We start from the raw sequence: 24,435 nt of genomic DNA, 5'->3' as shown, positions 1-24,435 counted from the left end.
CAGAACGCATTTCTCTGCAACCACGTGTTTACCGTAGGTAAGGTTTCTTCATGTAAGACGTTAAAATTTTTTGCTCGTTAATGTAAGATGGACAAATACCTTGTAAAGCCAATATCTTCTACTCCGAAACGGACAAATGAAAATGAAACAAATGTGGGTAGAAACGATCAAAACGAAACAAATACGCATTTGGGCAACCTAATGAGAATAGCTGATGAAAAAGTAGGTGTAGAGCATTTTCCATATGATGATGCAGCAAAAATATTCAATGCTTTAAAAATTAGAAGATGTTAAAAATGCATTATAATAAAAGAAATTTTTTTTTTCAAGTCTCTTTGTGTTTTTTCTGTTAATTTTCGAAATCTCACTTAACTTTTTGAAATCTCACCCTGTTTTTGAGAAAGGGTGAGAAATTCTCACCCATTTTTTTTCTGAGATGAAAACACTGTAATATACACATTATAAAAATACAGTTGACTCACATTGTCGTTAGACCACTTCGGAGATTTTTAGCCAATGAGGAAAAAGCGTGTAATGTGATCAATAGCCCAAACAACTAATCAGATATTTGCGTGTAACCAGCCAATAACAGCGTTTTTAATTTAATGCCGCATTTTGTGACTTCAAATTTCATTCGATCCTTTTCAGATCTTTGTTTACACACACATCTTAATTCAGCTTTATTAACTTGTTACTTATTGAATTTTAATTACTTTGCTTAAGTTATCATTATTATTCATTTTAAATCCTGTGAAAACGAATCGCAGCATGCAACTTTTAATTCGGTTAAATATGAAAATTGATATTAAAATATCCTATATAAGAATTGAGATTTTAGCCGATTCCGGCACAGTTCCTAAGTAATCTTTAAAATTCCGAAAATCAGTCAAACAAAAGTAAAATATCGGAGGTCAAAACAAATCAAACAGTGACGGGCGAAACCGCTTAGAGCTCCTTTCCACACTACACCGGAAGTCGCAGTTGTCAAGACAACGGCGAAGATGCCGTAACTCCACCAATTTTCTCAGGAGGCTGCTGCAGGGGAGTAAGTTTGTTTCACGTCCGACTTTTGTTCAAGCGGTATGGGTTTCACCAATTGGAATCTCCAAAAGTTTAAGTTTTTGGAAGATGGTTGGAAATTTTAAAAATTGGAAGAAAAAAACAGATTTCGGCTTTTTTGCGGAAGTCTTTCATCCCTGATTTTTAAACCAATAAATCTTCAGTCATTTTTAATTATAAAAACACTAAAACAATGCCTAATTTTTAAAATTAAATAAAAATTTTAGCAATTTTTTCATGTTTTTAGTGATATTAAATTTATAATTATTATTTTCGTTTAAAAATTTCTTATTAGTCTTTATACATGTTCCCTTAATAATTAGTTAGGTAGTCAGTATTATCTTTAAACCAATAATTTTTCGGTCAATTTTATTTTCAAAAAAGTAAATAATAAATAAAAGGTCTGACAATGTTTCAAAAGCATACTTTATCAACAAATAATGTAAAAATGTTTTACTTAAACGACTGCTTTGGTTTGCTTTTTGTGTTCGTTCTTTTATTATTATTTTTAATGCACACAAATAAAATATTTCATTACAGCTTTATTATTACTTTTGAACTAATAAATCAGAAGTCATTTCAAAATAATAAAAAAAATCAAATAAAGCTTGTCTGTTTTTACTTTAAGACATCAGTCTAAGTCAGTCCATCTTTATTATTTTAGTTGAAAAATGAAGCAAAGCTATTGATCTTACAGAAACATTTTTTTTGAATTAACATTTTCTTTTGTTAAAGATTTATTCCCTTGATTTATTTTTGATTGATTTAAAGATTTCCGATTGACAATTTTCGAACATATGTTATACCCCAATGTCTAACAGACAATATATCACAATATAAAATTTCTTACATCGCCCAGTCCTAGTAGTAATAATATTAGAATTTTGAAAATCACAAATCAGGTACATTAATTTAAATTTGCATTTTAAAGAATGAAACATAGATTTACACTGGTATCGAGTGAGTGGAAAAGAGATTGCTGAAATGCGTGATTTGAAATTTTTATGTTGTAATGTTTTAAAAATTAATTCTAATTGGGGACAAATAAAAAAGGTGACAAGTATATCACATTAATTACTAATTCTGCAGTTAAAAATCAGAATTTGCAACAAAATTACTACTCGTTAAAATTAAAGTTTTTTTTAAAAAAATGGAAGGGGTTTGTATAGGCCGAATTAACTACCGTTTAGCGGTACCTCCACAAAATCAACTTTAGGAAAAACGGTAGTTTCACAAATTCAACTTTAAGAAAAACGGTAGTTTCACAAAATACTTTTTCATAAAATTTTATTTTTGCATCCTTTAAGAAATGATAAATCCATATTTTTGAGTTGATTTTTTAAAATTTTTTTTAATTTTTCACAAATTATGTCTAAATTTTCACAAAATAGGTACCTCTCAGAAAAACCTAGACAGACCCCTAAATGAGAAAAAGCACCATTCTTTCCTGCGCTTCCTTAATGTTTTAAATGCTTGCTATTTCGGAATGATGCACAGTTTTTTAGCTCTGAAATTTCTCTAACAATGATAGTGTTTTTTCTTCTTTTTTAAAAAAAATATTTTTTTAAAAAATGATTGTTAAAATCTTTTTGATAATTTTTCCTTAACGAAGAAAAAAAAAATCATTTGATTTCACATAACTCTTAAATAAACTAACACATGCGTAAAAAATAAAAGGAATCAAAATATAATTAAATAGCAATAATTTATAAAATTAAATTTAAGACTCCATTTATAAACTTTAAAGAATTCCAATTTTATAAATAAATAAATTGACACAAAGTTATTTGTGTTACATTTAACAACAGAAAATAGTCTCCTTCTTCAAACATAATGAAAAATATTCTTTTACTTTTAACATGATATAGGCTTTGTATTGCTTAAGAGGAAGAAGGAAAAAAAAGAGAGAGAAATCTTACCATCAACTTTTAGAGAAGCAGCTAGCAATTCTCGGCATTTTATTCTTACAGAATTTGAAGTCTCAGCAGGAAAAGTAGTTTGTTTTGGAGTTGAAGGCTTGGATGAAGGTTGTCCCTTAGATGAGGATTCTTTACTAGATTCAGATTTCTGGGAAGCTGTACTGCCATTAGAGATATCTCCCTTGGATTCCCTACTATTTCCATTACCATCACCTTTTGAACTTGGAGTGTCTAGAAATGAATAATTTACTTTGAAAATAAGCTGAACATAATATCTAAATAAAATATACATATATAAAAGCTTTCAAAATCAAAGGCTTAAAATAAAAATTAAAAGTTGGTGAAATTAATTTTGTGTTTCGTAAATTTTAGTCAGCTTTTGATTGGTATAATACTAACACCTTCCTATTTCAATTTACTTAAATGTAAATTATGAAATTAATATTCAAACTATCATTTAATAAATTTAAGTCAAATATAACTCAAATACAATTAAAATTATACCTCCTCGTGAAATTTAATTAAAAGTATCGAGAAAAAACAACAAATTTAAATCATATAAATCAGATTTTCTCTTTAATTCTTCAAAAAATAAATAAAAATCATAAACCTGATAGAAAATAAAAAAAACAATTAAAAAATTTAAATTCCTAACTGGAGGTAATTACTGATTTATCAAACAAAAACAAAACATTTATTAACAATGAAATCCTAAAAATACTGCACTAAAACTATCTATATCATAACAAAAGTAATTACAACTCACCTAAATTATAACAAAATTAAACAGAAAAATATTTTAAAAAGTCAGTATGAAAACTGTTAACCTTACCTGTTAATAATTTCTTCCAAGCTTTTATTAAGCTTTTGGCTAAAGTAATGACTTCATCATCACTAGATGATTTCCTTAATGAATTAACTGTCATGCCAATCCGAGTTTTCTAAAAAAAATAAATAAAAAAAATTAAAAAAAGAAAGAAGATAAATAACTTTCAATTAAATTATTTGCTCAGTATAAGACAGAAAAAAATTATATTAAATTACCTGCAGTATGTCAAGAGTGATAGGAAGATCTCTCAAAGCTTTCAGCAAATCTAAAGCTTGCTCCTAAAAAAGAAAAGTAAGAACAAATCATTAAAAACTATAAGATTTTAAAAAGTACACAGTTACATATAACAGTAAACTGCCCAATATTTTGTGGTCTTTTATTTTATTCCTCTTTCTCACCTTTTTACTTTCTATAGGATGACTATTTTATTTTGTTTTTAACTATTAAAAATTTTTTCATTTAGAATTTAAAAAAAATCTTTCTCAGTAAAATTATTGGAGAAAAATTAATGGAAATATTCAGCAATGTATAGAAAAAGAATTCTTAAATTTTTTTTTTCGAACATCATATAACTTAAAACATGTATGACCTTCCTTTATAGATGCTGTTTATCCTCGATATATTTAGGAGATCTCCACTCATACTTTCGGGTTATCCTCATATTTAAGTTTATGAGATCAATGCTGTTATTTTTAATTACAAAATATTACTTTTAATAGCTACAAAATAAAAAGTAACAACAAATGTATCAACAGGTGCTGGAATCAAATATTAAACTAAGTTCCCACAAAGGTACAATTCATATATAAGAATTATACATTTAATTATTTGAAGGAATATTTACTAGCTATAAATATCTTAATCACAGAGAATTTCAGATCACATTTTTATTTTATAAAATTTATTGCTTGAAAGTATCACTATTAACATTAACAATAACTTATAATCAGCTAGCTAAGACTAACTCACAGTATCAAGTTCTGACATTTGTCTGGTTTATTTTGTAATGAAAAAATAACCCAACTATAAAGACACAACATAGATGTGATTTCTTTACTTAACATCATTTTAAAAAGCTTATTTGCAAACAATCGATAAGAAAATTAACATATAATCTTTGCAGTTTTTCAATGGAAGAAAAATAAAAAAATAAATAAAAGCAATGGAGAGAACTAATTATTTAAAAAAATTATCGATAGAGTACTGATATCACTATCAAAATTTACCTCTTTTAATAAATAGATTAAAAAATTAGTTGTATTTTTATACATAAAATTGCAGCCATTAAGCAAAGTAACTCCCAATTACATTTTTGTGAATATTTTACTTCTGGGCAGCAGCATAAAAATTAAAGGTATGTTCAAACAGAGTGGTCACAACAAACACTTAGAAAAAAAAGTCTCCTTATTTTTCCAGACTTATTGAATTTTCCTGATTTTTGTCATTAGTGAAATAAATTTTAATTATTAACTTTTCAGTTAAACCTTGTTCTTCTACATAAAATATATTACAAAACTCATAACTTGCTATTAAAATTATCATATTAAAAAAAATAAGACCAATATTTTAAGAAATCATCTGTGACTGTAATAAATCTCAAACTTAAATTAATAAAGACATTTATCCTGAATTTTTGTTTATTTTAACCAGGGATGGGGTTTTAGACGTCCTAAACTGGTTTTGGGCAGGACACATGGGTTTTACTGTCCTAAACTGGGTAAAACTGCCTTAAACTGGGTAAAACTGTCCTAAACTGGCCAAAACCTTGAACTTTGGTAAAAGGTAAAAATTCTATAGGTGTAACCATTGTACACATAATAATTACATGTATCAATAAATATTTGATATTTTTTATACAATTTACTTTAACTTATCAAAAGAAAATATAATATAATAGAAAAAGGTTTATAATTTTTGAAGCTCCATAACTCATTGAACAAAAGTGAATACCTAATCCTTTAAATATAAATATGCTTTTAATACTGATAAATAATGTTTAAAAACATTATTGCATAATGATAAATTATGCAATATTAAAAAATAATAATATTTTAATTGAATAATAATAATTTTTTTTAAAAAAATGCTAAATTTGTTTTAAAATTAACCTTTTATTTTTCTCAAGATTTTTTTCAAAAAATGTTATAATTTCTGCATCACAGGATGATAAAAAAGACATCTATTTTTTTAAAAAAATTGTTTTAAAATCTAAATATGTTAGTTTAAATTGAAAATACAAAATAACTGAAAAATGTATTAACAGTTTTGAAGAGCATAACATCAGTTTCAGTTACTGGTGATGTATCACCAATCACCACTATGCTAAAAGAATTGAACATGAATGAAATAACAGTATTCTTGAATAGTACCTACTATAAATAAATAAACCTGTTTATGACTAACCAAGCACTTAGTCCCTAATAGCTTAACCTGTATGGCAAGGTCAAACTTCAGTGATGTATTATTGAATGAGAGGACCAATTGAACTTGATTACTGATTAATCTTCCTTTGTTTAATGTTTAAATTGAAGAGTCAAACAATATTAATAAAACATTATACTTTTAAAAACAAATATTCTGTAGTAGATTTAATTATCATAGGGATGAGAGTAGTCAGAAAGTAAAAAAGAGGAAATCCACGAATGAATATATATACATCCAAAAATTTGACAAAAAAAATGTCATCTTTAATCTTGTTAACTATGTGATTATAAATCCCGATGGTTAATTATAAGATTGTGTGAATATGAATCACATGCATGATTTTAAATTGAGAGAAAATTAATGCCGATATGAGGCTTTTAAATCACGGGAATATGAAACACTATCGAATTTAAAAAATGAGAAAATACAAATCATGATGCGTAATTTTTAGATCACATAAATGCAAATCACGATGCATAATTTTTAAATCGCGTGAATACGAATCCCAAGTCGAATTTTTAAAAAGCACGTATAAATGCGAAAATCGATGTTGGATATTACAACCGCAAAAACAAATCACGACTTTGGATTTTAAGCTCGCGTGAATACGAATCGCTACATGGGGTTTTAAAAGCGAGTAAATACAAAACGCGATATTGGATTTTTTAAATCTCGTAACTAAGAATCATAATGCACGATATTTAAATAGCGTGAATAAGAATCACAAAGCGCAACTTTTAAATCAGGTAAATACGAAAATCGATGATTCACATAAGAATCGAGATGTTTGCAGAGTCTGGACTTGGGATTTCTAAAAGGCTTGTTTGTATTGTTTTTGTTCAGACATAATAAATGAAAATTAACAAGATTAATTGAATGAGCAAATTAAAAGAAATTCACTAATTTTGTTTTCTAGAAGCTTAGTATCCTTTTTAGGCTTATAATTTCTCACAATATTTATACTAGGCTAATTTATAAACTTAAAAATTATTCTAACGATGTACACACATAAAATTAAGATAGAAGCATGGTAAGACAAACCAGAAATGGTGTAAATCAGAATACAGTCTTGTATACAGTTAAAAACAAATTTTGTTCAAAACAAAAATTCCACTTAATAAATATGAACTGTTATTTAAGAAAAGACAATTAGCTATTTATAAGCTATTTTATATACTATTTATAAGAAGAAATTACAATGATCAGGAATTACCCCAGTGATCAATAATTACCCCATCTGTAGGGGGCAACATTTGATATAGTTTCCTATAATCAATTATAATGTTTACAGTAGATGTGAAACAATTAAACAAAAGCTTACACTATTTTTATATCAAAGAAAAAGAAAGTAACTCAAAATATTTATTATTAAGAGAAGGAGGGGGATCTTTGCAGAAATGTGCACATTTTGAAACCCATCTTTGAAATGGAAAATACAGAAAGCAGTTTAAAAGATACTTATTTTGTTAGATTAAACAAAAAATTATTATTAAGTAAATGTAGTTATACTTTAGTAAACTAGTAGTGAACAAGCATTTTTGTCCATGTCTCAAATTTAAAAAAAAAATAATTTTTTTAAAATAAAACTTAGGTGATCATTATTTACCCCAGAAACAGAGTGATCATGAATTACCCCGTGTCACCCTATTTGTTTTAAATTCCTTATCAATTTCCGTAAAACAATTCTAATTGTTAATAATTTTGGAGAACTAAAAAAATCCGATTTTCTTTATGATTACGCTTGGAAGCATAGTCATGTCAGCAAATATTGTTATACATTATTAATAACAACGTAACTCGTTCATTCAATTTAATTAGGTATAGTTACGTTATTATTCCTATGCTTCATGTAATCTGAATAATAACAAACAGCAATACTTTACATTAATATCACTATGAATGGGGGATAATGCTCAAAAAATTTTAAACTTCATACATAATTCATGCCTTGGTATTAATTTTCTTGAATTAAATAATGGCTTAAGACGTGTTAGGTTTTGTAAATTAAAAAAAAAATTCTATTAATGGTAAAATTACGTGTAAATTTCGACACAAATCCCATGAATAAAACTTCCAAGAATATCAAGCATGCTCAAACGAAGCTTCATAGACATAAGTTAAGCGGAGGGATACTACATGAGAAATCTTAAAAAGTTTCTTGAGATTTTTAGAATCTTGTATTGTTCCCCAGTATCAAAAGAAATATGCTATGATTTTGCATAAAAAGATATGAGTAATGATATGACAATAAGAGTAATGATATTTTGAGGAAGAAAAAAACATTACGTTTAAACGTAGGAAATACGAATTTTCTACTAGCATTTATTGACTTATTGATACATCTTGTTCAAAATGAAATCACAAAATAAACTGAATTTAGGAGCTTTTATTACTTATTAAAGCATTAATCTTTTATAAAATTCTTAATTACAATAATATCATTTTTATATAATCTGATTATCCCAAAATTAAAAAAGCCAGTTAATGTTCTAGAATTATTATTCATAAGAACTTAAACAGCTAACTTCATTTTTTTCGGTTGATAAAAATGAGAACAATAATTTAATGAGCGAAATTGTAATCTTCTAGACTCAGAATTAAAATCATGACTTGCACCAATTTTGCCTAAAACATAAAGAAAAATGTTCTTACAATATATAGCTTAAGAAATTATTTTTAAAACCGCAACTGAAAATTAAAGAATAACATAAAAGTTAAATTATCTAAGCATACGGGAAGCTTAACTTAAGATAAGGGGGGAAATGGTTTATAGTTAAGAGTAACATTACGAGGTCTAGAAATATATGTTGTGATTTGACTTAAATCAATAAATGCAACGAAGTCCACATTAGCTTTAAACAAAAACAATATAACAGTAATTAATCGAACATAAACGCAACGATTATCCAACAACAGTTCCCAATCTGCAGGAGGGCACAGGGAAACAACTGTAAATCTATTTTTAGATAAGATAATCTTGCAATGTTTATTATAATAATCACTTCGTGGAAAAATGCACTAACAAACGATCGTGTAGAAAGAAGGTTTTTTATCATTAAAGGAACTTAACTACAGTGTTAAAGAGTGATTAATATACATTTTAATAGAATACAATAATTATAAACATATATCGATAAAATTCACATACCTGGGCGCCATTTGCAACCATCTTGTCTAATTTCTTGCCGATTTTAAATACATCTTCTTCACATCCCATTTTCCACCCTTTTCTTTTTAAATTTTTCAAAATACAAGATTGGTTTTTAATATTAAATACAAAGGATGTTGATTAAATACACAAATTCAAGAAGCAAATTTACAGAAGTTTCTAATGAACAACGATATCAAATTTTCCATAAGCAAAACATAGAATAACCGCTATGTTTACTACAGACAGCGCCATCTGGAAGAGTTCGTAATGTTGCACTTTCTCCTCTTTTTCACCTTGTATTTCGCATTCAGTTTACTCAGTTGGCGATTAATAGTGGTTGATTGTATCAATGAAAACAATTTTTTCTCTCAAACACTACTTTTCGTACTCATAATTGCGAAATCCTCTATGCAAAATCGCAATAGTAGATAAAACAGAACAGCATTTCGGAGAAGTAAATGTGGGGAGTAGAAGGAGAGGTGGAAGAGGAAAAAGTATTATTATTCCAAAACTAATTATGCGTTTTCCTTAAGAATTAGGAGGCTACTAAGGTTGGAAATTAGGCTCGGTCCTATTTAGTTTAATGCATAATGCCTTGAAGATTATGTGTTAAGCAATTTTTCGCTACACCCCTCTCCCAATTCTGCAAAAATAATTAAAAAATAAAAAAGAAGAAATTTTTATTGGTTACTTCTGAGATATTTCTCACGTTTGATTATTTTTTTAAAAATGCTTCTTTTAAATGTTAAGATTTATAAAAAAAAATAAACTGCATACATAGCGTATATGTTTCAGATCTTCGCAATAAATGGAAAATTTTAGAACTTAAGATATATAATCTGTGAAAATAGCACTTTACTGATTTTGTAATTTTATCACAATTTTCTTTTTCTCTTTTAAAACAATTAAGTGTTAAGGTATTTTAATGTTCAGTGCAACTAACAAAAAAATTCAACTGCATTTTCCTAAGAAACAAAAAATTACGATTAAAAAAAATTTATTTGCAATTTTTTTCTACTAAATTTTTTTTTAACTTACTGGACTGGAATTGGAAGAACATATTTTTAATATTTTTTCATTATGACTCACTGCCTGATTAGTTTTTGATAATTTGTGGTAAAAGGGCCTCGGGTTTATCAGCCCCAGGTCCATCATCCAATCTTGTTTTTCCTATTTTGCATATTTTTTATATTCACTTTCTGCAATAATTTTGAATTTTTCTTATTCAATTTGTTTTATTTATCGAAAATTTGTTTAATTTTTTCTTTTTTTGAAAACTATTACTTTTTAAAGCAAACTATTTAAATGTTACGATGATTATGAGTATGATAATGAATTTATATTTCATTTTTCAAATTGAAACAGCTTTTTTTCCTGAATCATATTTTTCTCAACATTTTTCTTCTTCTTTTGTATAAAGAAACGAAAAAACTATAGTATATAAGAGTGAATAATTATTAAAATTCGCATGAATAAAAAATGAAAATGTGATAACTAAGGGTATGTTGATTTCGCGAAGCAGAAATAATATATGAATAAGCAATTTAATTCTGTTATTTTGAAAATTAAGTAAATTGTTTTTCTAATTTGTTTCCAATTTAAAAATGGAATAATCAAGATTTAAGAAGATATAATAATTTTAAAAAAAACCATTTTGTGTTAATTTAGTTGGGGAAGAACACTGAAAAAATATTTCTTTAATATATATCAATATTTAACAACTAAAAATAATTTTTTAGATTACTTTTAAATAGAATTTTGAAGAAAATGAAATATGCAGCTGAAGATTTATTTCATAACATTCAGTAAGCGAGAAAAATAATTTCGAGCTTATTTTTTCCTTGAATTTATTTCTTTGAATTAAATTCTAATAGAATTTTTAGAATTTATTATTAGAATTTTTTTAAAATTTTTTTTATTTTTTTTTTGTATTAGAATTCATTTCTATCATAGCCAGTAAGGGAGATAAAAAATTCTAATACGTTTCCCTCCCCCCCCCCCCCCNCCTTCGTTTTAGTTTTATTTTCCAACTTCAAATTTTAAGAAATGAATCATGTATTGCTATTGTTGTCTCAATTCCTGCAAAAAAATTTGCATATTTACCCAAAGTACAAATTAGACTGAGAAAAAAAAATGACTAAGTCAAAATAGGATGATCAGATGGCTCATTCGCTCGGTGGTTTTAAAAATGGTGGTTATTTCGAAGAAAAAAATTTATAACTTCTAATGCGATGAAATTTTTATAATTAGTCATTGATGAAAGAGTGTAAGGTAAATATTCCGGATTCCGAAAATGCTTTTATTCAAATAAAAAATTCATTATTACTTATAAAAAAAAGAAAAAATTGTGACTTTTATCTTTTTGTACGGTAACACAAAATTGGTCTTTTTCATACTTTTTTTTTTATCTGCTCAGTTTATTTAATGTTATGACTGGCGTCTTAATCATAAAGGAGCGTATTATTTTATTTTCTAACCTGTGTTGAACTGTTGAACAGCTAACCAATTTTTGAGTTTACAGCTATAGAAGTTCTACTCCATAGCCTCGTAATTTTGAACCCGACTCAGAAGACAAGAGAGCTCCTGAATCAAGTTTTGGGATTTAAAAAAAAAAAAAAACATTGTGGGGGGCTTTATATGATGGAAGTTACGCGCACTTGCGTTACAGGGCAATGCAAAACCCTTTCCAGGTTCGCCCGGTGACAAAGGGATTCTAACTCGTGATCTATCTACCACTGAGGATATTTACTACGCACTGGAGCTGCATAATGAGCTATTGGCGAAGGTCTGACAAGCATTAATGAGGATGATCTGAAGATACGCAATCACAATTTTAATCGTCAGCAGAGGGTTACGGCTTCTCCACTTTGGTAACTTGACGGACGGCATGCTTGCCAATTCCAACTCTTTACGGTCGCACAGTTTTAAGGAGAACTGATACCGAGCACCCTCGGTTCCTTCGTTGGGTGATTAAATTGGTCGCTATCTACTGTCAGCGATGCATGACTTCGGTGATTTGCTGCCAACCTTGCCTTACGATCTGCATCATAGTTGGTTTCAGTTAATGTTCGCTGCTGGGCCAAATCGGCCCGAAGGGATCTCATGATGTTAATGATTTACCGCAATCAAGCTCCTTTTGCCTGTGCTTTATAATCTCTGAGGGGCTGTAAGAAATCTATTATGAAAATCTTATGTATTGTTGCAGCTGTAATCGACTCCAAATTCACTCATAAAATATTTTTTACCGATAAAAGAGTATATTTGCTACCGATTAAAACTGCACCAATTACAATGATGCAGTAGTGCGTATTACCAATATTAAGCATCATTGTTGTCAAAGATAGTGTGGTGACTTTTTACGGTCCCCCATTATAAATATGTTTGTGTACCAAAAATAAAAATGACTGCCTTGTATAACTTTTTTTCTAATGATTGGATCTTCACGTTCTAGGACTCCATCAAAATGCGTGACGTCAAATATGCTAAATCGTTAAATCAGACTATATTTTAGGTTACAAAATTCGACACAAAAACGTACTTTCTCTGAATAAACATATCGTGAGAATTTTTTAAGCGAAATTAACAATTTTTGCAAACAGTTATACAATTTGTTTATCCAAAGATAATTCTTTGCAAAAAATAAATTTTAGCAATTATTTGTGCTTGTTAATATTTTATTAAATATTCGTCGACAAAATTTTGAATTGTTAGGTACACATTTTTTTACAAAATTTTAAAGTACGCAGTTTTACCTGCAAAACTATAAAATTTATGCGAAATCGGTTGAATAGATCATGAGAAATAGCATTTCAAATAACTGGCATTTTTAAAATTCAATTTCTCAGGAGCTCTCCGACTGATTTTGCTCAAATTTTATAATTTTCTATGCAAAATTATCCTCCTTAAAATGATGCATAAAATTGTATACCTTGCAATTCAAAATTTCTTCAATTATTATTAAATAAAATAACAAAAAATAAAAAAAATATTTATTAAACTTTATTTTTGCATGGAATTATCTTTGGATAAACGAATTTTATAATTGAGTGCAAAAATTTTTCAATTCGCTAAAATTTTCAAGGTAGAACGAAATACGCAAAAATTAAAATTAACATTAAAGGGAAGAAACCTTGGAGCTCTCTCTTGATCAAACAATGGGGACGATATTTCCCAGATTGTGGCTACCCCCTATATTTTGGGGATAAGAAATCCGAATCCATCGAGAAAAAAAAGATGAGTTATTCAGAAAAAGCACGTTTTTGTGTCTGATTTCGTAACTTCAAATATCGTCTGCGATTATTAATTAGCATATTTGATTTGATGCCACTTAAGCCTTTTTTTTCCATAACCGTTGTTGAACATCAGACCCAATTTTTGGGTTTACGACTACTAATGTTCTACTAGGTAGCCTTGTAATTTTGATCCCAATACAGAAGACAAGGGAACTCATGGATTAAGTGTTGGGAGAAATTTGTCTTCGTGGAGGACTTTTTGATGGAACAAATTCGCATTTGCGTTACATAGAGAGGAAGACCACGAGAACCTCCCATGGTTACCCTGACGGCAAGGGGACTCTAACCCATGATCCGTCTACCATTGAGGATATTCCCGTCAGTACTTTGGTCGGCGCAAGCCGGATGCGGAATTCGTAATGACCAGCGATCGCCGGAATCGAACCCCGGTTCGCCTCATTGGAAGGCGAACGCTCCATCTCCTGAGAAATCGCGGCTCTCACTTAAGCCTTTAAGATTAAGTCCTAGAACGTGACAATCTGATCATTAGATCAAAAGTTATTCAGGGTGGTTCATTTTTTGTTCGTTTTTGTTTTTAGAGTAATGTACATTTTCTCCATTTATTTTGATTTTTAGTTCACAACTTATTTATTTATTTCAATTCGAGCTTATTACCAAAGTTAATTTAGTATCATTGACGACAGTAATAGTTTGCCGATTTTTTAAGATCCTTTAAATGAATTAGTAACATTTGTCCATTAATATTTAGTACATAGCTTATTATTTTACATCAATTAGTAACAATTACGAAATTTATCATTGGCTTCAACAATAACATTGATGTTTTTTTTTAATGTTTATCCTCAACGATTTAGTAACTTTTCTCCATTAATTTTGATTTTTAGTACATAGATTATTATTTTAATTCAATTAGTAATTAACCAAAACTAATTATTATTAGAATCAACAATAATATTGATGGTTTTTAGGCTTATCCTCAACGAATTAGTTTCATTTCTGCATCAATTTTACTTTTCAGTACAATTTTTTTTTTAATTATTTTGATTACTTTGGTATTATTTTTGGTTATGTGTTATCTTTAAAATGTTTTAAAAAACTGAATCCTCTATAGTTTATTTTAAAACAATGGCTTCCGCTAAGCCAGTGATAAAGTTACATTTTTAAAATGACCATGAATTTAAATTATAATTTAAAAAATCAAAGATAGAGCTTAGTAATTTGTTCACAATTTTACTAATTTAGATTCATTTTGAATCTCGAACTTTTAGAATTTACGGTATACCCACAATCCGGTATACAGACACACAGATAGAAATACCCATACTCACTCATTCTTTATTTTTTAACATGTATGGATTATTTGCTGCCCTTCTCAGTGACTTTACATTATTAGATTAAGTAAAACACATTTTTAGTAGTTTATCTTATTAAATATAGACTAACTGTATTCAGTGTCATCTGGCATAATGCTGTTACTCGAGCAAACTCATGATTTTTAAAATGTCTCATAATCAAGCTACTTTCTCCTGTACTTAAATGTCTTTGGGGGACCGACAGCTGGTGCTGCTGCAATCGGCTTCAAATTTACTTATAAAATATTTTGTGCCTATATAAGGGTATATTTGGTACCTATTAAAACTGCACCAATTGCCATGATGTCAGTAGTACCTATTACCAAAATTAAGCATCATTAATAAAGGCGACTTTCTACCCTCTTTTAAACAAGTTAGTAACATTTCTCCATCAATTTTTCTTTTTAGTACACTGCTTATTTTTTACTTCAATTTGTAACCAAAATTAATTATATTGACTATAATTAATTATATTATAATTAATTATATTGTTAAAATCACCAAAAATAATTATATTGACGTCAATAATAATATTGGCGTTTCATTTCGTCTCTCGTATGAATTAGTACTATTTCTCCCTTAAATTTGCTTTTCAGCTCAAACCTTTTTTTTTTTTTTAATTTCAATAACTGTTGGTTTTAAATTATTTAGTTTTATAGTAACATTTTGAAAAGCATAACAATAAACACAATAAACACGTGGTTTCAGATAGTCTTGAAAATTTTAATTTGGTGACGTTGTCCCCTTATGCTATCAAGATCACGTTGATTGCATAACGAATGAAAAATAATTAAGTAATACAGAACAGCGCAACAGGCTAACACTTTTTTGATCAGTGCTAAGCCAGCAAACATCACTGATGCTATCTTTAAAATATTTGATAAACTGAATTGTCTATAGCTAATTTTAAAACAATGGCTTTCAGTTAAGCAAACGAGAAAATTCCATTTCTTAAATGTTTCTGAATTTAAAAATCTAATTAAAAATCTATAATCGGGCTTCGCCATTTGTTTACAATTGTACTCATCTCGCTTTATGTTGAATTTCGTATTCTTAGAATCTACCGTTGATCCGCAATTCGGTATACAGACGCATACGCACATACACACGTACAAATTCTTTATCTTATTATCTGTATAAATTAAGAATTTTTTCCTTTGTGTATGCTTCTCTTGAAAATGAATAAAATAAGCTGAATTACAGTTTTGAGAAACGAACTGTTATGAACAACAAGAATTTTTTATAAGAAAAACGTAATTCTTTATTTTAGAATTGCGTTTAATAGAAAAGCTCGATGAGATATACTTATGAAATTTTTATACTAAATGCATATTCTTTTCATACTTTGTTCAATATATTGTTATTGAAAAGAAAATACATTTTAAATTTTGGCGCTTTTTTTTTTCGCTAGCATTTTACATAAATAAACAAAATAAGCGACAATCTAAATAAATTATAGATTATTGATTGGATATAAATATTATTATTACCGGTTAAAAATAACATCTTTGTGATCCTTCGACAGAACCCTTAGGTTCCGTAAAAGAGTCCGTAAAGGTTCCGGAAGTTACGATTTTTTTTTTACTTTTAANTTTTTTTTTTTTTTTTTAGATTAGTTATGATTTTGAAAACCTGTTACGAAATTCGCATCGAATTAGTAGACCATTTAAAAAAATTTAGTACATTAAACATTAGTAAAAAATTTTAATTTTTGATTATTTTTATGAAATTATATTTAATTAAAATTCTTATGACGGAAGAAATACAGTGTTTTTTCTTCTAACAATATAATGAATGAATTATGAATAGGATATGCATTTATGAAAAACTGCGTTAGGGTCATTCTCACAAAAAGGTAATTTTTTAAGTCCCTAAGTAATAAATATTAGGAAATACAGCAGATTTCTTAATATTTTTCTTCATCATTTTTCGTGAAGTTCTAACTAACAAATCATATGCATTTCTGCTAAATGTATTTAATATTTCATTCTTATTTTTTAATAAACATAACTTTAAAATCCCCTCCGTTGACTTCCCTACGTCTGTGACACAAAATAATTTTTAATGGCTGTTAAACAATTTAAATATTATTTTAATGATTTTTGTAGTTTTAACTAGTTAAATGCTAGTAGTAACTTTTTATTTAATATTTAAAAAAAAAAATTATTTTTATAAAATAAATGACTAGTAAACTTTGTATATCAAAAATGAAATCTCCCTCTATGGACAATTAATATAGTTAGGTAAATATGCAATAAAGGGCTGCATATGCGAAATCCCTATAAGACAGCTGCTGGGAAAGGTAACCATTTTATTTTCTAATGTTAACTATCAGTTGTTTTTGTTCTCTTTTTTGTCAGTTTTGGATTGTTGTGTTCAACTGGGGTTTGGCAAAGTTCTCATCGTATACTCCGTGGACATCATAAGGAAGGTAAGAGAAAATTATTTTATTTTTGATAGATGAATTTTAGATTGTAAAAATAGCATATTTAATAAAAAGAACTGCGCGATTTTTGTAACTTTAAAATCAAAAATCAGATAAATTCAAGAACTAGTTTTTGTCTCCTCCGTGGACATAACAAGTCCACGGAGGAGAAGACAACAGTCAACGGAAGAGACAATGTGTTAGATAACCATAATACAATTTTAATAATTAAAAAACTATTTTCTTGTAATTGACATTTTTTAAAATGGAACAAATGTGTTAATTTGTTTGTATTTTTAAAGAAAATCAATTAAGTTTAACTTTTTCTTATCGGAGAAGTAAATATTGGCAATTTTTCTAAATAATTTCTGTGATGTTTAACATTTTTTTTTCTCTTCAAATTTTAGGAAAAAAATGTCGAAACCGAAATTTAAGAAAAGAAAGCAATCAAATGTTCAAATGCAAAAGAGAAGGGAACAGAAAAAACTTAGTATGAGACAAGCNAAAAAAAAAAAAAAAAAAAAAAAAAAAAAAAAAAAAAAAAAAAAAAAAAAAAAAAAAGAGCAAGAAACTTTAACATCTGTATCAGAAAAAGATTTAACAGTAAAATGGTGATTAAATGTACTTAAATTTCTAGAAATTGATAGAGCAAGCCGTTTGTGCCCAGGGAAAAAAGAAACAATAACGAGAAGAAAAGAGAAAAAACAAAAACGTATTTGGATGACAGTATGTTTAACTTACATAAAATGTTCATAAAAGAGTACCATCAACACTCAACTTTCATGTGGAGTCTGAATTTTTACTTCAATAGTCTTTACATTTTAATTTATTAATATTCAGTAAGAGTTACTTAAAGAATTATACACTTAGGTTAAAAATGGATGTTTCCTTTCATAGCAGCATCATTAATCGGAAGTAGCTCTATCTCTAATATGAAATATTTAATTATTTTTACTTATTAATATTAAACTCATATCAGTTGTACCCAATAATTAATGAATTAGTCTTCATTGACATTTTATATTTTAAAACATAAAATGTCTTCTCCTTTGACTATTACGTCTCCTCCGTGGACAAGGCAGAATTTAAAATATTTTAAATCTTGTAAAAAATAAAATAGAAAACTTGACCATTATTATAAGGACATATAACAAAAATAAATAAAGGCATTTATGTAATTTTTATCACTTTTTTAATAATTTTAATTTAAGAAATTTTTTTAGTCTATACCTTTTCNATTAGTATTTCACATCGAAGAAAAATACGCTAACTCAACAATGAAGAAGTATGTTTCGCTGATGCATATTCTTTACATTCATTTTCGTCCTCTTTCTTTCTTATTTTAACGGAAACCATATTTCAGCTAATTTATTTTCAGCTTAAACATGCGCTAAAATCAAATTAAGAACTAGAATAAATGCCGCTCTAGACCTGTGAATTCATAACCCAATTTTAAGACTGATATAAAACCTAATTTTGAGACTAATCTTGAAGATAAAAAAACAATTTCATTTTCCATTAATTAACGAAATAATAAATAGCATTTTGATGGTTCCATATTTTCAAAATAATTAAAATTCTTTCGTTCATTAATATGTTAACAATCGCAAAGGAAATTAATTCACGAAGTCTTGGGGTTGAGCCAAAATAATGCCGATCATTTAGGGTTTCACAGACGAAAAAAATTGGGAGGCGCTGTTCTAGATGGTAATTGTTATTATTTATTTTGCATCAAAAGTTTGCTTAATACATAGAAAAATAGCAAGTAAATAAATAAAACAAGCTAGCTCCCCAAATGAAAATATTTGCTGCATTATATGAAATCTCTTCACTATAACTTGTATGACATATAATAGAACTGTATTGGAACTTATGGAATCTATATAAGAGCGTGAAATCAATTCTTTGTGTTCTGATGACGAAGATATTTAAGCTTTTTCTATTAATGATCGAAATGCTAGGAATGTGAAGATAACATTTGCTGTTATATAAGTACCAGTGTTATGAAATTATAGATATTTTATTTGTGTTTTGAGCTAATTCTGTAGTATCTTTTCTACATTACTATGAAAAGCAAACTAACGTTCATTTCGATCGGAAATAGTTTTTGTTAAGGGTTGATAATATTAACCTTCTATTACTTAATTGTTATTGTTAGTCCGTAATACCCCATATTACGTATGTAAGCAACTTGCAATGCATACTATTTATTAATTTTAAGTACACTAAATAAAACGTACGAAAAAACCTAAAAAAAAGCAGATTATTATATTATTTTTTCGACCATTGAAATGGACAATTAAAGTCAATTTTTTTTAATAATCTTAATGCACTCGGAACTCTTTGAAACTCCTGGAAAGCACTTTATTACTGTCCTAAGAGTTATGAAGTTATTTTTAAGCAAAAAACGCTTTCGTGTCACCAGAAACGGAGAGTCACGTGATTATTCACGAACTGACGTCACACGTGCCCATCTGCCGTTCATTTACAATCGATGTGCTGTGAAAGCCAATACGTTCTTGCTTTCACTTGAGTTTTCATAATTAAATCATTCAGATGGTCAATAACCATCCGTATAATAAATTGAACTCTAATGTAACTTACTAAAAATGTGGGTATAATATAACGCATTTTTATAATATAGTAAAGTTTAATGGTACCCACTGACACATTATTAATAGTTGACGAAATTTTCTAGTTCTGAATATTTAAGATATTTTAGTTCAATAAAAAAAGATGTTAGAAAGTGTTTGCGTATGTCTGGTATTATTGTTAAAAGGATGGGTTATAAATACAAAAAAAAATATTTTTTCTTTGATTTTTTTTAAAATCATAATAATTAATTTTAAAGTGTATTCAAATTCCTTTCGAAGATTTATTTTTACGTTAAGTGAAGGAAATGTTGAATTAATTTTTTACATAGTACAGTTTTAGATTTTAAAATGTAGGAAAGCATAAGTTATTGATATTTTTTATTTATTTACGAATGAATTCAAAGCAGTGAATTTTCATCAGCATAGCAGTAGCCTTTTAAAAAACTTGTGATCTCAGCAAAACTTTAAATTCAATCTTTCAAAAAAATTTAAAAGTTAAAAGAAAAAAATTAATATATTCCAGTAGATTTTAGTAACTTTATTTTAATTACGTTAATCTATATCATAAGAGTACTTGAAATCAAGCATATGCATTTATTTAGTTCTACATTACAGAAACATGAATTAATTTTATAAATGCATATAAAAATAATTTTTCGCCGTAGCAAAGTTCCTATTTACTTAAAGAATAAAAATAATGACAAAAATATCAACATTTCTATCTATTTTTCAATTAATTAATAAATAATAAAGAATGTGAATTAGAATTTTTTTCCATTTTTTATATGTTTATTTTTTATTATTATTCTCTAGTTTTTAATTAAATATGCATAATGTATTAATTTTACTATTTTTGAATTTTTCATTGCAAGCATTGACAAATAGTTTGCAAAAATGAGAAGAGAAATTAACATTAACCATATTTTGTAAATACTACGTTACAGGAACAGAAATTAAAATTTGCAAATTTAAAAGTGGAAATGAAAATTTCTAAATGCAGCGAAATTCCTATTTACTCAAGGAATAATAAATATAAGTGTTAATATGAATGTAAATATTTAATATATTGTAAAAAAAAAACAAGACATTAACTGCACTAGTAAATATTTACTTAAGAAGAAAATCCTTCAACTCAGTTGAAAAATAGGTAAATAAATAAAATGAAGAAAGAAAGAAAAAAAGGAAGCAAAATTAAGTTACATTATTTGAATTTTTGTATTATAGCACATAGATTGTAGTATAAGATAAAGTTGAATGATAAGGAATTTAATTAATATGCAATACAGTAAATAAACGAAGAGATATTTTATAAAAGTATTTAATGAAAAATAATAACAGCGAAGTATATGCTTTTGCGAAGCGTTCTATTTACATCTCTGAATGTTGCCACCTTTTTATATGAAAGTTAAACTATTCTCTGCTATAATAAAATTAGACTTATGCGAACCTTACATTCGGCCCCGCTCAATGCTAAATGTAGATATTTACATTGAAGCGTAAACATTAAGGTTCTAGGACAGATTTTGTCTAATAAGTCTTTCAGGCGGGCGTCGATTGCGTCGCAGATCGTAGCGGCTCGATATGATGTTCGGGTAATTTTCAGAATCCTGGATGTTTTCTACTGGATGTAATTCGGAAACTGATTCTTCCTCTTCTTCCGAGCTCTCTTCTTCCTGGGTGACTGGCGTATCTCGCATGTGATATGGACGAAGATGTTGTACGTGAACAACTTTCAAAAGATTCTTTCTTTGATCCATAGACTTGATCTCGTAGCGGTAGGATTAAGTTGAATGATAAGGAATTTAATTAATATGCTATACAGTAAATAAGCGAAGAGATATTTTATAAAAGTATTTAATGAAAAATAATAACAGCGAAATATATGCTTTTGCGAAGCGTTCTATTTACATCTCTGAATGTTGTCACCTTTTTATATGAAAGTTAAGTTATTCTCTGCTGTTATAAAATTAAACTTATGCGAACCTTACAGTAGCGATGATGAATGCATATTTTTCAGTGAAATATGAAAATACTACTTTTCATGAAAATACTGATTTGTTTTAATGCAATACCGAATAATAAAATCATTCATCAATTGTATATCATTTCTGTATATCATCCTAAGTGTATATCATTGATTTTAATCAAGCAACTAATCTGTAATAAAGCATTATTTTAAATAAAAAATAAGTGGAATAAAATAATATTTTCTATCAACTTTAACACCACTGATTTCAGCCAAAAAAAAATTTTTTTTTTGATTCCCTGTGAAAGTTGCATAATCATTTCTTAGGAAATTTTAGTGATAAATAAATAATTTGAAGTTCTAAAATCTTTCTTTCCTTTTGCACACACACTCAAAACCGTAAATTTAATTCACACAATTTTTTCTAATAATTTACAAAGGATGTTCATACGATATAAATGATATCAAAACTAAAAGAGCATTGAAATAGCCTTTGCGGTGGAGGCGGCACGTTTACATTCAGCACATGTGACGTCATAACCAATCAGGGATCGTTTTTGATTGCATTACTTACGGAAGCCTTATCGAGCAATTGAAATGTTTAATAACTAAATAATTAAACATTTGGAGAAAACGAAAAACAATACGATTTTCGGTTTCAAGAGAGAATGCCCAATAAGTTACGATTGAAAAAAAAAAATTGAGAGATGCTGTAATTGTTTATTACATGTGACCAACACCATGAATAAGAAAATTCGGTAAATGAGAAAACAATCCAAAACACTAAAAAAACTTTTGATCTAATAATTTATTTTCGCGCACTAAATGTAATCTTGATTGTCATCTTTCTTAGGACAGTATTTTTCCCCATTCACTTAATTAAATTAAAATTAAAAAGTAAATAAATTTCACAGTGCACAAGTTTTAGAATAATCTTATTTTGGATAATTTTAGTGGCAAAATCTAGATTTGCAATCTTGAACAAAGAGTTCTACTTTAAAAAATATATATTGCTGAGAAACTATTTGACTCATTTCTTTCCAATTTTGGATTTCTTCCCTTAAAATTCATTGTTTAAGTTAACGCAAATTATATTATAATTTATAATACATTTTTAAGAGATTAGAAGGCTCCGATCCTTTCTCACTCCGATCCTTGCTATTTGCGTCGCATTCACCAATGATTTTTTCCCCCTCAACAGCCGATATTTTTCTCAAAAATAAGGAACATTATGTCAACAAAATGTACACAATTATTTCAGTTTTTCGTAAGAACATTTTGTAAACAAAATATAGATTTTTTTTCAGTTTTATGTAAGAACATGTTTTCAATACGATAATCGTAATGAAATGGTGACGTAATGAATGGTTAACCGTAACTATATCAATATAGTGAGAAAAAAAATTGAGTCTAAGGAAAACAAATATTTATATTTCCTTGCTCAAAAAAAAGAAATAAATAAGAAGTAACTTTACTCCTCAACGAGACTTTGGTATTTCTTTCTTTTGTATTAATTTTTTTTCTCCAAAATTTCAATATAAATGCTAAGATTTACATCTAGTAACACCGAATTTCTCTCTTTTTCTCTTAAGTAACTTTCCATTGCCTTCAACCTTAGCACGAAGATATGACGGAAAGACAATTAATTCTACATCAATGGATGAATAGTCAATGTTCAAAGCAAAAAAAGTTGATACATTCAGGAAAATAAAGGCATTTACAGATATACCAAATTTCAGAAAATTAGAATTTTGAAAAAAAAAACTACCTGGCTTTAACTTTAGAAATAAAAGGCTCTTTAAATCTGTCAAATTTTAAGTCCGTTGCTGCATTCCAGAGAGATGCAGATTGCAGTATTTTTTACTACATTATTAACAATCAATATTTCTCGAATCAATTATCAAATGTTAATTTTATTTTTATTTCGTCGTACTTCCTACTTATTTTTCTACATCTTTATTTTTCTCCAAAATTTCAAATCTTTTAATATTTACGCAGCATAACTAAATGCATTGTAAGAAAAAGCGAATTAGCTTCACAGAAGAAGCACTTAAGAGTTTTTCTATTACTACAAGTTTAATAGTNTGACGTAATGAATGGTTAACCGTAATAATATCAATATACTCAGAAAAAAAAATTTGAGTCTAAGGAAAACAAATATTTATATTTCCTTGCTCAAAAAAAGAAATAAATAAGAAGTAACTTTACTCCTCAACGAGACTTTGGTATTTATTTCTTTTGTATTAATTTTTTTTTCTCAAAAATTTCAATATAAATGTTAAGATTTACATCTAGTAACACCGAATTTCTCTCTTTTTCTCTTAAGTAACTTTCGATTGCCTTCAACCTTAGCACGAACTTATAAAATAAAGATATGACGGAAAAACAATAAATTCCTCTACATCAATGGATGAATAGTCAATGTTCAAAGCAAAAAAGTTGATACATTCAGGAAAATAAAGG

The 24,435-nt window shown here is 27.5% G+C and overlaps 1 protein-coding gene across 2 annotated transcripts in view; it reads right to left on the bottom strand.

Annotated features, from left to right (window-relative positions):
- The window catches only part of LOC107449981 (RNA polymerase II elongation factor), a 45,838-nt gene that overhangs the window by 13,065 nt on the left and 8,338 nt on the right, over window positions 1-24,435 (bottom strand). Inside the window, exons 1-4 of one of the 2 annotated variants that reach the window (XM_016065675.3) lie at window positions 9,380-9,840; window positions 4,023-4,085; window positions 3,811-3,919; window positions 2,979-3,209 (exon numbers count right to left, since the gene is read on the bottom strand). In XM_016065675.3, the coding sequence (XP_015921161.1) occupies window positions 2,979-3,209; window positions 3,811-3,919; window positions 4,023-4,085; window positions 9,380-9,448 (472 nt within the window). In that variant the 5' untranslated portion in view covers window positions 9,449-9,840. Of the gene's footprint in view, window positions 1-2,978; window positions 3,210-3,810; window positions 3,920-4,022; window positions 4,086-9,379; window positions 9,841-24,435 lie in introns of those variants that run through there. The other variant, XM_071181549.1, reaches the window with a different exon arrangement.

Source organism: Parasteatoda tepidariorum, chromosome 5, assembly GCF_043381705.1.
Source record: "Parasteatoda tepidariorum isolate YZ-2023 chromosome 5, CAS_Ptep_4.0, whole genome shotgun sequence".
NCBI lineage: Eukaryota > Metazoa > Arthropoda > Arachnida > Araneae > Theridiidae > Parasteatoda > Parasteatoda tepidariorum.
Note: the sequence above shows the minus strand (reverse complement) of the source record. Positions and strands in the feature narration are given on the sequence as shown.